The sequence below is a fragment of the Uloborus diversus genome, chromosome 5 (assembly GCF_026930045.1).
Source record: "Uloborus diversus isolate 005 chromosome 5, Udiv.v.3.1, whole genome shotgun sequence".
NCBI lineage: Eukaryota > Metazoa > Arthropoda > Arachnida > Araneae > Uloboridae > Uloborus > Uloborus diversus.
In genome coordinates this window covers 167,205,670-167,221,747 of record NC_072735.1, presented here as the reverse complement: position 1 = coordinate 167,221,747, position 16,078 = coordinate 167,205,670, and the positions used below count along the sequence as shown (strand labels likewise).

General features: G+C 36.3%; 1 protein-coding gene across 1 annotated transcript; it reads right to left on the bottom strand.

The window, feature by feature from the left end:
* Nucleotides 1–1,206: 1,206 nt before the first annotated feature.
* Nucleotides 1,207–15,567, bottom strand: LOC129223262 (aquaporin AQPAe.a-like). Its single transcript, XM_054857828.1, has 3 exons — nucleotides 15,534–15,567; nucleotides 8,673–9,274; nucleotides 1,207–1,233 (listed from the first exon to the last, which is right to left on the bottom strand). Exons 1-3 carry the CDS (start codon nucleotides 15,565–15,567, stop codon nucleotides 1,207–1,209), a joined length of 663 nt encoding a protein of 220 aa, XP_054713803.1.
* Between the last annotated feature and the right edge of the window lie 511 nt (nucleotides 15,568–16,078).

The window sequence follows — 16,078 nt, the reverse complement described above, 5'->3', positions numbered from 1 at the left end:
GCCATGATGACGTTTCCGTAACCTTGACCAAAAGCAAAATTGTCCTTCAAATTTACTTAAGTAGCGTCGTTATTGAGAAAATTAGAAATTTACACAGGTTGTGTTCCAATAAAGCAACCGGTTAACTCGGGCTCACCATTGCTTAGCCAGAAGCGTTTTAAGAGATTACCGGTCAGTCGATCGCGGGGATATTTTGATAATTGGGAAATTGGCGTGGTCGTCAAACTCTTGAGTGAATTATTTTATTTTGGGGGGATATTTCGATAATTCGGAGTCTGGCGCGGTCCTCTTATTTTTGTCGTAAATAATTTTATTTTGATAACCCTGCTGGTTTTTTAGTAACCGTATGTGAATAGATGTTTCCTGTCTCTTCGTTTAGATTTGCAAAGAAAAATACCTCTCGCGCAGGCGCTGGAGCCAAAAATTGTCGCCAATGAAGAAAGATCGCCAGAATCCCAATTATCGAAAGATCCCCTACTTTGACAACCCTGTTGCTTTGTGGTAACCCTATGCAATGAAATATTTCCATTCTCTTTGTTTACGTATGCAAAGGAAAACTTCTCGCGCAGGCATTAATGCCAAAACTTTGAAGCCAAGGAATAAAGATCTCCAATTTTCGAAATCTCCCCCTAATCGTAAGTGAAAACATTCTATGAACACTCACCGCACAAACCACTAATGTCATCAAAAGTGAGAAAATCAGAAATAATCGCCCGGAACCGGTATTTCTACTCGAACATAACCATAGCGAAACAAAAAAGTCACTCACTGCGAACAAGTGGCAAGCTGTAACGGACAGGCCAATAAATAGAGGTGCTATTCCTTTCATTTCTGGTCTGTAGGGGTCAGTGACAGCGAGAACCACCATCACCAATATGAACGTTATCACTACTTCTACGCCAGCACCTTGTGAAGAATTCAGCTTGCTATGAACGTTAGTGACTCCCATGCCAAAGCCGATCAGTTCACTTGAGCTAAGGCCTCTTAAGATCGCAGCACCAACAATTGCTCCAGCTAATTGGGCAATAATATAACCAATACTTCGAACCAAGGGACATCTCAAGGCGACAAGGAGACCAACTGTCACTGCTGGATTGATGTGTCCCCCACTTACGTGGGCAATAGATGCCACTACGATCGCAATTGTGAGGCCAAAAGTGAGCGCTATCTCAGCCACAGAGGGGGAATAACCAGGTTCCCAGTTGTTTATCGTAGATCCACAACCAACTGTAACTAAAAGAAGAGTTCCCAAGAGTTCAGCAAGAAGCGAAAACCAGAAGTTCTTTGTCCCAAGATCGCCGAAGTTGAAGAATTCACGAAATCTTTCCTTAATGGACATACTGAGATTCAAAATGGACCACTTTTAGGTTACGATTATATTTGCATGCGAAATGAATCCACCAGAAGTTCAGAATGCTTGTCCAACAGAACTCAGTATTATCAATCTCATTAAATAGTTCTTTTTAAGCACTAGCAGCTGTCGCCGTCAAATTCAAAATTGCGAATATTCAGAATTCTATAGTCACACTACAAAATGAAAGGAAAACAAAATTGAATTTTTTTTATCTCGTGATGATCGATCCGCGTGAAATGATTCAAGGCAAAAATGTAATTGAAGAGAGAAAATTTATTTCAGCCTCGAGTTGCATGTATCGGTTGCGTTCATTGATCGACCGGTAGCTTACCGGTCGGTTGATCTAAGGCCCCTTATAATACATGAGCCGACGCATCAGCTTAAGATCAGCCTTTTTGGATCGGAGCGCGTGTTTGAGTGGTTGTCTTTTCTGGCGAGTTATCGCGTTGGTGTTTGTTCACAGTAAGCAATTATTAGCGGAACGTGAATTGTTTATAAAATAAAATATTATTTTCTGCAAATTTGGCGAAATCCGAAACTTTGCTGTGGTAACCCTAGCAGCGCAACAATAAAAAGCCAAGAGCCGCTATATATATATATATTTTTTTGACTTATCTCGGGCATGTTTAGCAATGCTAAACAACCCCCATGAATCCAAATATCTGCAAAAAATCCAAGAACAGCAATGGGTCACTAAGGACCTCGTCCTTCGTAAAACCCAAACAAGATAGAATGTGCTCAGGTGAAACCTCTCCAGCAGAGCACCAGTGACACTCCGGAAAAGTCTTGATATTCCCAGAGAATCTAAGAGCTTTTGTGTGGCCACTCAGGAATCTCGAATATGTTGTCTGGAGGAGTCTACCCTTGAGTCTAAAGGACTCACCAGGACATTTTGCAAAATACCAGGCGTGTCTGGGAGGTGTTTTAAATTGGCGATTGAGCTCCATTTTTGAAATTGTGGAGATCTCACTGAAAGTAAGATCTCCACAAGGGCTCACACCCTCCGCAGCAGCAGATCTAGCCAAAAAGTCAGCCCTTTCATTACCCTCAACTCCAACGTGGGAAGGGATCCATTGAAAGTGAATGGTATGTCCTGATGAAAGAGTATGTAGTAGACTCAGAATGTCCAGGCTGGTCTTGTCGCCCACATTACTCCAATTAGCGAGGTGCTGTATTGAGGCACGACTGTCAGTCAAAATCCAGATTTCCTATAAACACTATAGAGCCTGGAGAGCCGCTATATAGATAGGCCGACGCATCAGCCACTGACCTGTACACATCAGCTTAAGTTTAGCCATTTTGGATCGGATTTTTCATCATTGCACTGCTAGGGTTACCACAGCAAAATTTCGGATTTCGCCAAATTTGCCGAAAATAATATTTTATTTAATAAAGAATTCACGTGCAGCTATTAATTGTTCACAGTGAACAATCACAAACGCGATAACTCGCCAGAAAAGACAACCACTCAAACACGCGCTCCGATCCAAAATGGCTGATCTTAAGCTGATGCGTCGGCTCGCATATATAGGGGCCTTACGTCGGCCTATCTGTAGGATATCTACATGGATGGATAGAGGGATGGAGCATCTATAGGATAGAGCTGACGTCACTATTTGTCATATGATCAACCTAGAGCTGCTATATTAGCGGCTCTAGGTTGATCACATGACAAATAATGACGTCAGCTTCAATGCTTTAGCATGCGCTGACGTCATTAGCTGTCACGAGATCAACCGATCAGTCACTACCGGTCGAGCTCGTCGAACGCAAGCGTTCATATGCATAGATTCACTCATCGATGTGTAACAGTAGCTCGACTCGATGGACTCATTAAATGATATTGTTATTCAAAGTTCTAGAGCTTGAATACGCCACCTTGCGGTGATTTGAGAAATTAGCCAAAGAGGTAAAATACTTCATTTTCGCGTGGACAATGCAGATGTCACATTGGACACATGTTTGTACGTCATTCTAGGTTTCACTTCTTTCATCTGCCATTGACCAGAAACTGTACGCTTTCTATAGTTTGTTTGAATTGCGGTGGGCAATAAAGAAAGGAAAATAATTAAATGTGATTTTCTGACATCTTGTATTCAAATTATGTTTTTCGCGTTCTGAGTGGCACGATAGGACTGTACTCATTGAGACAAGAGAGTGCACACCAGTGGCGCACACAGGAATTTTGCAAGGGGAGAGGGAGGGGGCAATGTCGAAAGTTTCATTCTCATATCATACGTCAATACGCCGTCAAATATATCGATTTGATTTATTGATTCCCGAGAACGAAAACTGTAAAAAAATGAACTATTGAATAAATATTTCTCATTATTAAATGAAATATACTTAAATAAATAACCAGAAAGTAAAATAATTTAAGGATTCTTTTCTCATAATTAAACTAGTATGTTGTGGCCATCACGAAACTTTCTTCTATATTTTTCTTTTTCTTTTTTTTTTTTCTGATCCCTCCCCATGCTTGACGAGGAAGCAATATTCCCAACAAAAACAAAATGACACATGCAAAAACTTGACGACCATCCCAATGTCTGAATTATTGTAAAAACAAAACAAAGAGCGAAAATTGAAAGTTTTTTTAAAAGCCTTGCTTGAATGAATTACAAATATTTTATTTGTTAACAAACATAAGATGGCAACAGTTAAAAATTTTAAATCATTGAGATAATATTTCCGATCATTTCCATACAATTAAAATCACGAGAAATACGCAGACGACAATCTATTACGATTTATCTTTCTTATTGTTGCATTAATAAAAATATTTTTATTCGCAAAAAAAAAAAAAAAAAAAAATCAACACCTCTTGGAGCGATCGGCGTCAAAATAGAACCAAAGCCTGTTTACATATGGATTCACATATATTCCAAATTTCAACCAGAACGTAGCATTACTTCTTGAGATAGGGCACTCAAAATGGAAAAAAAGAACGGGCGATTGCGCTACCCCCCTTTTTAGCTGTTGACACAAAAATAAAATCAGTTCTTATACCCACTAAGGGCTACTTGCCGATAAATTTTTCTTTCATTCCGTTCATTATTTCTTGAGATACAGCAGTCACAATTGACGACAAAAAACGTTCTATAGCTCAACCCCCGTTTGAGTTATTGACACCAAAATTGAATCAGCACCTGTTCCTGTTAATACCAACATATGGACCAAATTTTGTTTGATTCCGCCAGTAACTTCCTGAGGAATAGCAAACACGCGAAAAACGTCCCATTGCTCCACCCCCCTTGGAGGAATTCGCGCCAAAAACTAATGGGCACAAGTTCACATAGGGGCACATATGTGTACTAAATTTCGTTCGATTTCATGCGGTAGTTTTTGTTGTAGAGCGGCCACAAAAAACTGGTCACACACAGACGTGACACACATACATACACACACACACACACTCACATACATACATACACACACACACATACATACATACACACACACACACAGACAGACAGACATTTTCCAAAAATGGTCGAAATGGACTCAGCACACCTCAAAACGTTCGAATCCGTCAAAATTCGAAATTCGAAAATTTGCACGAATCCAATACTTTCTTCTATATATTAGATATAGAAGAAAGTAAAAAGTGAATTCAAGTTTATACAATGTCATTTTAATCTACAAAGCTAAAAACATGGTTCATCTATAATCACTATTCTGCTTCTTATAGGAAAAGTGCACAATTTTTTTAAAAACCTTTTAACAAACTTAAACTATTGTTACCTTTGTTTGAAATTATTCTATGTACAAAATACGTAGAATTATAATCAATCGGATAAAAAGACCTATGAGAGGGGTTCGGACCCCCTGGACCCCTTCCTTGTGTGCGCCACTGGTGCACAGGAATTTTGGGGTCCGTCAATAATTACTTCTACGGCCCCCTTCCATATTGTTTATCCCTACGTCCCTACATATATTTCACCCCTCATTAAAAAAATTTAGGCCCTCAGCGGTCCCGGGCCAACAAGTGTCCTTTCCCCCCTCCCCTGTACACGCCCCTGCATTGAGAAGAAATAAAATGGAGGGAGTGAAGATTTTTATTCGTGAAGCAAAGATCCTAAGCCACGTGATCGATTTTAAAGCAAAGCATTGGAAGAAATCAGGTTTCTTTCGTTAGTTTCACGCAAAACATATTAAACATTCGTCGTTGTTGAGTCACATGACTTGGCGTCTTTGTCTCAGCTTTTTCTTAGCCAATGATTGAACTTTCTCCCTCCTTTTACTAATTCCTGCTCTAAGACTCTACTCGTTGAGTCTTGTGTGTATGTGCGTGTATAGATAATGCTGACGAGAGGCCATGTCAGCCTTGTAAGAAACTAGGGACCCAACCCTTGAGGGGGGGTCCAGCTTAGAGTCCAAATAAAATAAATTTTGTTTATTGGGGGGGGGAGAGGAGGGCCCGTCAACTACAGTGACAAGAGGCCCACCTTGGCCTCGGGCATAAACGCCACCGTCAAGAAGTAGTCCTCTCGCGGAGGCTGTAACTTTACTTCCCCCCCCCCCTTCCTTGTTTTTAAAAGTAAAATCTGCTTACATTAAGCCTTAATGAACGCAAACGGTTTGCAACCATTGTAGCGAAAATTTGTGATCTTAATAAATGTTAAAACAAAAAACTAGACTTATTCTCGTCGTCATGGTAGCATGAAAAATCCGAGCAACATCAACCTCGGTCAAGTGAGCTTAATAAGCATTCAGCTGGACGCAACATGGATATTGCCACACGCAATATCCATTGGGGGATATTGCCACACGCAATATCCATTGTCAGCATCTAGTCCCTTGTATTCATTTGAATTTTGACGTCTTGAATTCAAATTATGTTTTTCACTCTCACGAATTGCGATAGGACACTACTCGTTGGGTTTCTTGTTTCTACAAATGGAATAGAAATTAAGAAGTTCACACCCGTCATTTTTGTGGATTAGGGAATATGAGGTATTTCCACAAAAGAATGGTCATTAGGATGAGCAAAGATATGGTTATTATGGCCTATTAGCTCTCATACACTTATCAAAAGTATATTTTTATTTCTTATCAATCTTGAATTATGAAAACCAGTAATCTGGAATTTCTTTTATTTTTTGCTATTTAAGCTTATCTAGAAAGTGTTGTTTTTCCAAAAAATAATGAAAATAATAATTTTGCGCAAAAAAAAGTTTTTAATGCAAAATGCTTGAGCTGAGTCTCGGGAGAAACAAAAAATTGAATTAAAGCAAACTGCAGAAGATTTGCAACCATGATGACGAAAATTAGTCTCTCTAAATAATTATTAAAAACAACAAGCAAGACTTATTCTCGTCATCATGGTGATCTGTAAACACCAACTTCGTTCAAGCAAGCGTTATAAGCAATTCACGATTGCTCAAAAGCAGGTGGGTCATTCCATGTCAAGTGATCCAAAATTTGGGAAATTTTTTCCCTTACCCTTTTGTATTTCTTTGAAATTTGGCTCAAAGATTGTATCCTTCGAGGTAATCAAAAGTAAAAATTTTTAGATTCTTATCTCTATTATTTTTTTATTTATGACACTTTGATTCTTCGAAAAACCCTCTTTTTTTCATGGATGCTTGAACATAAAATGGACGATAACTCAGCACCAAATATAGATAGAAAGATTTGGTAAAAGGCATTTTAAAGTACATTAGTTGCTGTTTAATAGGATATGCAACAAGACTAATTTCAAAAAAAATTTACTTTTTAAAAAATGAAATTTAAATTTTAAATTTTGATTTCTCAGAAAAGGTATAATGAATTTTTTTGAAAAAATTTTCAAACTTTTTTGTGTATTTTATCTTCATTTGTGCAAAGTTTCAAGTTGGGATCTCAATGGGATCATATTTTTATGAATTTTTAAATAAAATTTGACTTATGAAATAATGAGATTTTTCAGATTCTAACTAGTTAAATATGAGGTTCTCTTATTGGGGATGGTCTAGTAAGTAGTAATTGATCATGACTATGCTTGAAATGAGCTGCCATGAATTTGTTGATTTCGACAGTGGGAAACTGTTTTGCCAATTTGGCATGTTTCGTTATAATAATTTTTTACAGGGTTGCCATATTGAGTTATTATGGACAACATTTGGTGACTCTGATACAAAACCGTAAAACTTAGGAGCAGCGTTATTATAACTCCCGGGTTGGCAACATTATTTCTTTTTAAGCAATCACGAATTACTTATTGTTCGCACTTGATCATTTGATAGGTCGGGAATATTTCGATAATGGGGTCGTTTCGAAAATTATAAAAGTATTTTTTCTGAAAGAGCATGCTTAAAAACATAGGATCTGACCATTTTTTAAATAATTGATTTAAGTTTAATATTTTAAAAAAATACTTAAGTCGTTGCGCTTTCATTGTTTACACTTCTGTCGTGTGACATCACAAATGATGAACTGCCATTCAATGTTTCCATTGGCAGAACAAAATATTTAATTCGCATCTTTACTCACGTGTATTGGCAACGATATGGTTGATAGCAAGCGTAGAGCGCAGTTTTAATTCATTGCTTGATTATCATAATGTGGAAACGTAGTAAAAAGATGCGCCAAATTGCATCATTTGTGACGTCATCAAGACTACGCCTTGTTTGAGTAATCGGACATTTTAAAAAATTGATTAAAAAATAACTGTTGTGAAAATGAAAGTATTTTCTGGGTCCATGTAATTTTTTTTGCTCATTCTATCCATTTCAATGACTAAAAGTAGTACTTTTGACTGAAGGAAACCACCCCATCGGGAATCTGTCGCGGTCATCAAATTTCTTGGCGATAAATATTTTTGGTAACCCTTTCCTCTGTTGCTTTATGGTAGCCCTATATGCATGGATATTTCTGTATATTTTTTTCTTTTTGTTTACATTTGCAAAGGAAAAATTTCTCTCGCCGCATGCCTTGGTGCCAAAAATTTGATGCCAATTGAATGAGATTGCCAGATTCCCAAATATTGAAATCTCCCCGAGACGTCCGTCCGTCTCTGCCGTTCCTCCTGATGCCGCTCCTCCAGCGAGCATCATCTCCAGGTTGAATCATATCCCACACACACACACGCCTATGCACACACACTGTTAAAATTCAAATTAATTTTTACTTATTTTTAACTTTTTTCAGTGGTAACTCGCCAATTGTGCTGTCTTGTGTTTTGTTTTTCCTTTGCAACTTACAAGTTCAAAAACTTTAAAAACGTTAGCGAGGCTTGTCGTCACAAAATGTCGCCTACCTGGGTATTATATTAAAGCTCATCCAAAACTCAAAAATTTGCTCAAAGTTCCGGAAAATAGAAAAAAAAAACCCTTACCGCCCATAAGTGGCAAGCAGTAATGGAAAATCCGATCGCAAGGGGTGCTGATCCTTTAACGTCAAGCCTGCTTGAGTCTGTCACAGCCATAACGGTGAACACCAGCACAAATGTAATCAACATCTCCAGGGCAACGGCTTGTCCAACTGTCATTCGAGAATCAACTGAAGTCACTCCCAATCCTGCGTTGAGGACCTTTGGAGTCACCAGTTTCAAAAGGCCAGCCCCAACAGTAGCTCCCAGACATTGAACTATGATATAGAAGAAACTGCGTATCATGGGGCATCTTCTTGATACCATGAGACCAAAGGTAACGGCAGGATTGATATGTCCACCGCTCATATGGCATATGGCTTGCACCATTGTAGCGACGATGAGGCCGAAGCATAGGGATATTTGTTCCATTGATGGACTGTAGCCCTTATTCCATCCAGCAGTAGTGGAACCACATCCGACCAATACCAGGAAAGCGGTGCCAATAAATTCTGCAACTAAGCTTCTCCACAGAGGGCTTTTCAATTGAACTTCATCGGTTCCTAATAGTGGGAGATAATCCTGAACACTTGACATGGCCAAGAGTTGTGGTATGGTGGAACTTAAGACTTAAAATATTGTATAGCTTCAGAATGCAGTCTATGAAAAAATCCGGAGCATCTAGGCACTCTGTTGTAAAACAATTAATCCTCTTAATCAGAAAAAGACACTGTAGAAGCTTAAATGAAATCGGAGTTTTACGAAACAGAAAGAATGTCTGTTGGGAAAACGTTTTTCTTTCAGTTTGATTTGATTTCCTTTGTTGGGATGCCATTAGTAGAATTTGAAATCTTAGTTCTTAGACATAATTGATTCGGTGGCTCAAGTAGACTATGCTGCGAGCTTGCAGTTTGAGATCAATGTACTCAATGTAATTTGTTTTTAGTATACGCTCAAAGTTCACATGTTTAGGTCTCCTGTTTCTGCCAGCATACACATATATTTCGAACTTGAAAGTCTGGTTTGTGATAAACAACTTTTTTTTAAATCTTTTAAATTGTATTTTGTACGCGCTTCAGCGATGCTGGTTGATGAGAAGATTTCTATAACTGAATTATTTAGCAATTTTTTCGAATTGTCCCAAAATTAATTGACGCTTAAGATTAATCGCTAATGTATTTTGGCCTTGCTAATATTGCCATAATGAAATGATTGTAACTTAAAATATGGTGATTGCACAAAATACCAATAATCGAAATATCACAGAATAGGAACCGTCGGGTGGGTAAAATACATCTATGTAGAGCTGCTATATACTAAATAGGCCGACGCATCAGCTTAAATTTAGCCGTAATGGATCGGGTTTTTCATTGTTGCCGAGCTAGGGTTACCACAGCTAAGTTTCGGGTTTTGCCAAATTGGCGAAAAATAATACTTTATTAAAAAGCAATTCACGTGTCGCTAAATTTTCCTCGCAGTGAAAAATCACCAAACGCGATAACTTGCCAGAGAAGACAAACACTCAAACACGCGCTCCGATCCAAAATGGCTGATCTCAAGTTGATGTGCCGACTCAGGGCCTTAGTAAAATCCTACTATTACGCATCGATGGTAAAACCATAGACTAGTAATAACTATTACAATTACTTTGTGGGTAAAAAAAAAATCCACTGCCACACGGGTGCAGTGATAAAATACAATTTTACTGCTATTTTAATCACAAACGAGTATCATTAAGAAATTTGGAAGTTAATGTTAAAAACTTCTACGCAACATTTTCATATGTAGTTTTTAACATAACAAATTAACGTTTGCGTGCGGAAAAAAGACCTTTTTCTAAAATCGCTTTTACCCAGGGGCATCCCAAATCTATTTTTGGGGGGAAAGGGGGGGGGGGCAGGAGGATTTCTCAATTAACCGAAAGAAACTCAAAGTTTTACCGAAGGATGAAAAAAAAATGAATAAAATATTTGCTTGCGCACATAATAGACGAAGGCATTATTACAAAAACTATTTTAAAATTGCAAATGTGTCTTCGAATTTTTGGTCTTTCCTACCAGCTTTCGCAGCTTAGATTCTCAGTTTGTGTTCATCTCATGATGGTTGCCACTCGGTAAATTACAAAATTTAGTTCTTTTATACGCCACTTGCAATGGCAATGCATAAACGAACAATAATGCTTTCCAAAATAAATAATTTCCGACAATGCATTGAAAAATGCGTTCCTTGTAATGCCGAAACACGTGTTTGCAATAATCTGCACTTTGGGCAATTGAGCATAGTTGTATCATTTTTTTTTACTATTTCCGACCGTGTTTGATTTTATCAACCCTCTTTTCTCTTGTTTTTAAATTGCTTTTTCATTAAAGGCGTCCGAACACGAATGCCCAACAATCGTGAAGTGGACTATACCAAAATTTTCCCGAAGTCTCAATTTTGTTTTCTAGGAAAAAAAAAAGATTTTTTATTATGATAATCTTTTATCTTAGTGAAATCATTTCTATAGGAAGCAGGTCTCATTTCTATTACGAGAACTAAGTAATCATTTTATGTTGAGGAAACTAAGCGATTGTTAATCGCTTAGTAAGTTAAACGATGTGTTGTCACCACTTTATGTTGCTAAATACCAGTAATAAGCAGTGGTGTTGCTACGGAGAGGGGGGTGGCGGGCGGTTCGGTTCATACCGATTCTTGCCTACGCTCCTTATCTAGAACCTGTCACCGTGAACGGCAGGGGACCGAGGGGTAATAGCTAACAATAGAGACCGGGAAAGTGGGTTGACAACTGATGGGTTCTCTCTGGACATAGGGAAAAAGTTTTGCATGGATGGGGTAATTTCTGTGATAGGGATATTTGGAGGGGTTTTTTTCTTTCCACTAGATTGGGACGAATCGAAATAAGTGGAATGTTATCGTTTGGCACAGCTGTTTTCAGCGCCTCGTGTGCTACATAGTTTTTTTTTTTTTCCCTTCTTTCTTAAATTTATTTTTTAAACCTGAGAATTTGAAACATTTATTTTAAAAACAAAATTTATTTTATGTACAATTTTAACTTTATAAAGGAAACTTATCCTTTATATCAACCAAAAAAATTTTGAAAACATGAATGCTTATAGTTCAATTTCTGCTAAAGCATTTGATAGATTTGAGACCTGATATTCAATTTGAAAATTGCTGTAATTATCCAATTAATGAAACAAATAAGAATGCGCTTTAATAAAAATAACAAATAATAAACATAAAACAGAGAGTAAAATTTGTAGTAATTCTGATTAAAAAAAAAACTACCTTGCGTCCATACAGCTTTCGTGCTTTTAGTTTTTTTTAGATGTATTGATATTTTGTGCTTTTTACTGCTTGAAGTACAAAATATTGCATCGGAATTAACAATTGGATTAATGTTGAAAAGAACTGCAAGTATTCGGGGGCATTGTAGAAAATGATTGTTCATACCGCTCATAAATTATATATTGTGGGCTTGATTTATTTTTATATGCCTTTACCGCGTTCGTGTGTGCAGAATCTAAGAACTTCTAAAAAGCAGTGCCGAATTTCCAAACGAGGTTGATACATTTTTAGGGGACACAAAATTTTACTACGATCATTTTTTTACTATATTGTTGAAAATAAAATTTCATTATTTTTTATTTTCCATACTGAGTCATTTTCTTATTATTAAATTTTATCACCTTTTCCAAGAAGTGATAAACAATGGGGACTGACTATACATCCCCAGAAATATTAGTTAATGCTTAATTATAGACATACTTAATTTCATTTGTTTTTACTTATATCTGTGAATGTAATTTCAATAAATAAAAATTATTTGGGAAATTTCGTTTCTGAAGATCTGCGATGCTATTCGCATGCAAAAAATCCAAAATTTTGTCCTGTTTTTTTTTTTTTTTCCTACCGCGAAATTTTTCTCGGACATTTGGCTTATAGAAGTGAGACCGATACATTAGTTTCAAGCCGAAAAGTAAGTGAAAAATTGTAAAACAAATCCCTAGGGAAAAAAATATTGGTTTTAATTATTTTTTAAATATTTTTGAAAAAAAAATATTTACCTCATGAGTCTTGCAGCTCGCTCCAAAGAAACTTGATTTTAAAAAAATTACCTCTCTAAACCCGTCAAAAGAATGTTAATTTAATGATTGATATAATGTTCTTATCCCCTAAAAAAAGGAATATATACTAACTATGAAATTATTGAAAAGTGAATTTTGAAATTACTATTTAAAAAGGTTTCAGTCGAGACATTCAAGAAAAGTTGCATTTTATCTTTTGATTGGGGGGGTGGGGGAGAGAATGATTACAAATCTGCCTAGGGGCGGCATGGAGCTCTCTGCTGAGAGGTCAGATTCAAAAACTATATATTGTTCGAAAGATTTCGTTCGGCCGTGACCACCCATAATTCATTTTTTGGTTTGAAAAAGTTTTGTTTCATCTTTTCAACTGCTCAAAAAAAAAAAAAAAAAAAAAAAATATTTGTGGGGACTGAGAAGTTTCAGGCAAATGTGAATTCCAATTTAAAAGAAAAGACAACTTTAGGCAAACTTCATGAATAATATTTTTGGCGGAAATGTTTATCATAACTATTTTTTCATCTGAGGAGCAATTCATCCAAAATTCATCCTTTTCAAAAATTTTCAAGAGGTGAATAAAACTAACTAAGCTAACAGCAAAATATTTTTTTCATATTTTATAGGTACATAGTTGTTAAGGACAAAGGCATAACATATTATGTAACAGAGCAACAAATTTTTAAAGTAAAATATGAAAGAGATATGGCTGTTTTGATTTTGGATATGTGCTGTTTTGTTTAAAAAACGAGTCGATTTGCCCTTTTGATCGAAAACCTGAATGATGAGAGAGAAATGCACCAAAGTTCTACTACATCACTACCTCATATATCTCTGTACTTGAACTTAAAATGTGTTGGATCAAATGTTAATGAGCCTCTTGGAACATTTGAAGTTTTAACAATCATAAATTAATAAGATCCATATTTTGATAAAACAAAGTGAGAATATTTCCTAGATTTGACTGTGAAGAATAATGATTGTACTTTTTCATAAACTGTAAGCTGTTAGAATGGAATGAAGCTTAAAGGTAATAAAAATCAAAGCTAAATTAAAATTCAATTTTTGAAAACACTGCAAAGTAATAAAGACAGACACGATTTGTTAAGAAAAAAATGGTTTAAATCCTAAAAACCGCTTGCTGGTCAAACTAAACACGAATTTCAATTTCGTCTTCATCGAAGACAGTCACATTTTCCATCGAGTTCATGATGCTCTTTTTTATCCGTTTTGCCGAAGTCAATAAATGTACTTTAACGGTAGTAGGACATGTCTGACGGGGGTATTTTTTAGAATTACTACGTTTTTATTTAATTTCATTGATTGACATGTCCTATATTGCGTTGTAATGATACAGAATTCGTTGTTCGTGAATTATGGATTGAAAAACATTGTTGACAGCATATAACTTAGTTACCAGTCCCTAAAAGTACATTATTCCCATAGCTGTCCCCCCCCCCCCCCACCTCCCATCCCTAAGAGTCCCTTATTTTTCCGAATCTCGTCAATTTCTTCCCCAAATATCCCGTTTTTTCTTTCTTTAAAATTTGGTAAGTTTTTTCCCCGAAACGTCCCTTTTATTTAAAAAAATATTCCACTACTTGTTTCGTGTAGAGTCCCTATATGAAAACGTAGTTTCCTAGGACTCTAGTTTCGTGGACCTCACGAAAATTGCTCGCGGACCACATGCGGTCCATGGCCCAAGGTTGAGAAGCACTTCTCTAGGCATAGGAGGTGTAATATCGAATTAGTGTTTCTGCTCTTTCAGTTGCAAAAATTCACTCTAATAATAGACTCGACTGTCGCTTGTGCCTGTGTTCGAAAACAGCAACCGGTAAACTCGGCTGGTCGATTGAAAATTAGATAACTATTGGAACGCGCGTAGTTAGTTGCCGATAGCTCTATAAAAGAATATAACCTATATACCTTACATATAAGCAGTTCTTCAGAAAGATTTTCAAAAATGAAACGAAGTGAATGATCATTAATGAACTGTGTAAAAATGACTTTTTAATGAATCTGTTTTCAGAAAAGGTTGTATTGTGGAACAAATTAAGAGCTAATATTCAATGAACTGGTTAATCTCATTGTGGCTTTCCACACTGAAAAAAAAAAAAAAAAAAAGATCATTTACAGCATTTGAAATTACTGCTGGTCTCAGAGATTAGTAAAACTGGTCTTGGATCACCATATAAAATAAGTGGTCCGCGGGCCACCAATTTTTTTTTGCACAATATAAAAATGTGGTTAGTTATTCAGCGTTTAATTTAACGAGGACCAGTGATAATGTCTGAGGACCAATATATATTCATGCTCACTGGTCCAAAGGACAAGTAAGATTTAACAGTAATTTCTAACGCTATTTTAGTATTTTAAAGTTATCAAAGGCTGCGAAAAATGATTAAAATATCTTCCAGTTGGAAACAACCATTCCTAAGTTCAAAAATCTCTCTCTCATCCCCCGTTTTTAATTTTCATTTTTAAGGAAATATTTTTCAAAGTTGAAAAATTAATACTTTTATTTAAAACTACTGTTTTTCATCGAAAAATGTTGACTTAATAAATATATGGTTTTTTTGTTTTTATTTTGTGCAGTTAATTAAAAAATTTTATTTAAAATTTTATACATAAATTGAATTCATGTCGTGATTATAGATAATGCAAAGATAAGTTGTCACAATTAAATAGCGCTGCACTGCTTTCAATATGCTTTTGTGTTTTAAAATTGTACATATTTTTAGATATTTATTACTATTATTAAATATAAAATTTACTTGAAAGACGTTAGAAAGAAAGAAACACTTACCTATATATTTGTGGCACTGGTAAAGTTGGTTCATCTATGCTCCTTTTCTTCAGCTGGTTATAAAAGACTTTTCTTGTTTTTTCATTTGTCTGTGGCTCATGGTTGTGGACATTTTTAATATTTTGTGCAGTTCCGTTCATTGTAATGATGCTTGCTTTGCAATTTAGTTTTGTACATTTCCAGAACAATTTTTGAGTTCCCTTCCGATTTATTCGGAACATAAAGTCGTCATAAATTAATATTTTTCCTCCCCTGATGGAATCAATAAAATGAATGCTCATTTTAATAATGAATAATTACTAGACGAAAAGACCGAAGAAAAAAAATGGCTGAATCTCAGCTGCTAACACGTTTTACATTTAAGAGGAGATCGTAGGGAAAAATTAGAAATCCCTACCCAACCCCTTCTCTAAAACCGGAAATCGTCCCCTCCATGTGATTGACGTTAATCCTCTCCGGAGGGCGTGATCCACTCGTCAAAAGTGCTCTCGTTATCAGCGTAGGCGAAAATCGGTAGACACCGGCGGTTCCCCCCGGGTGTTACC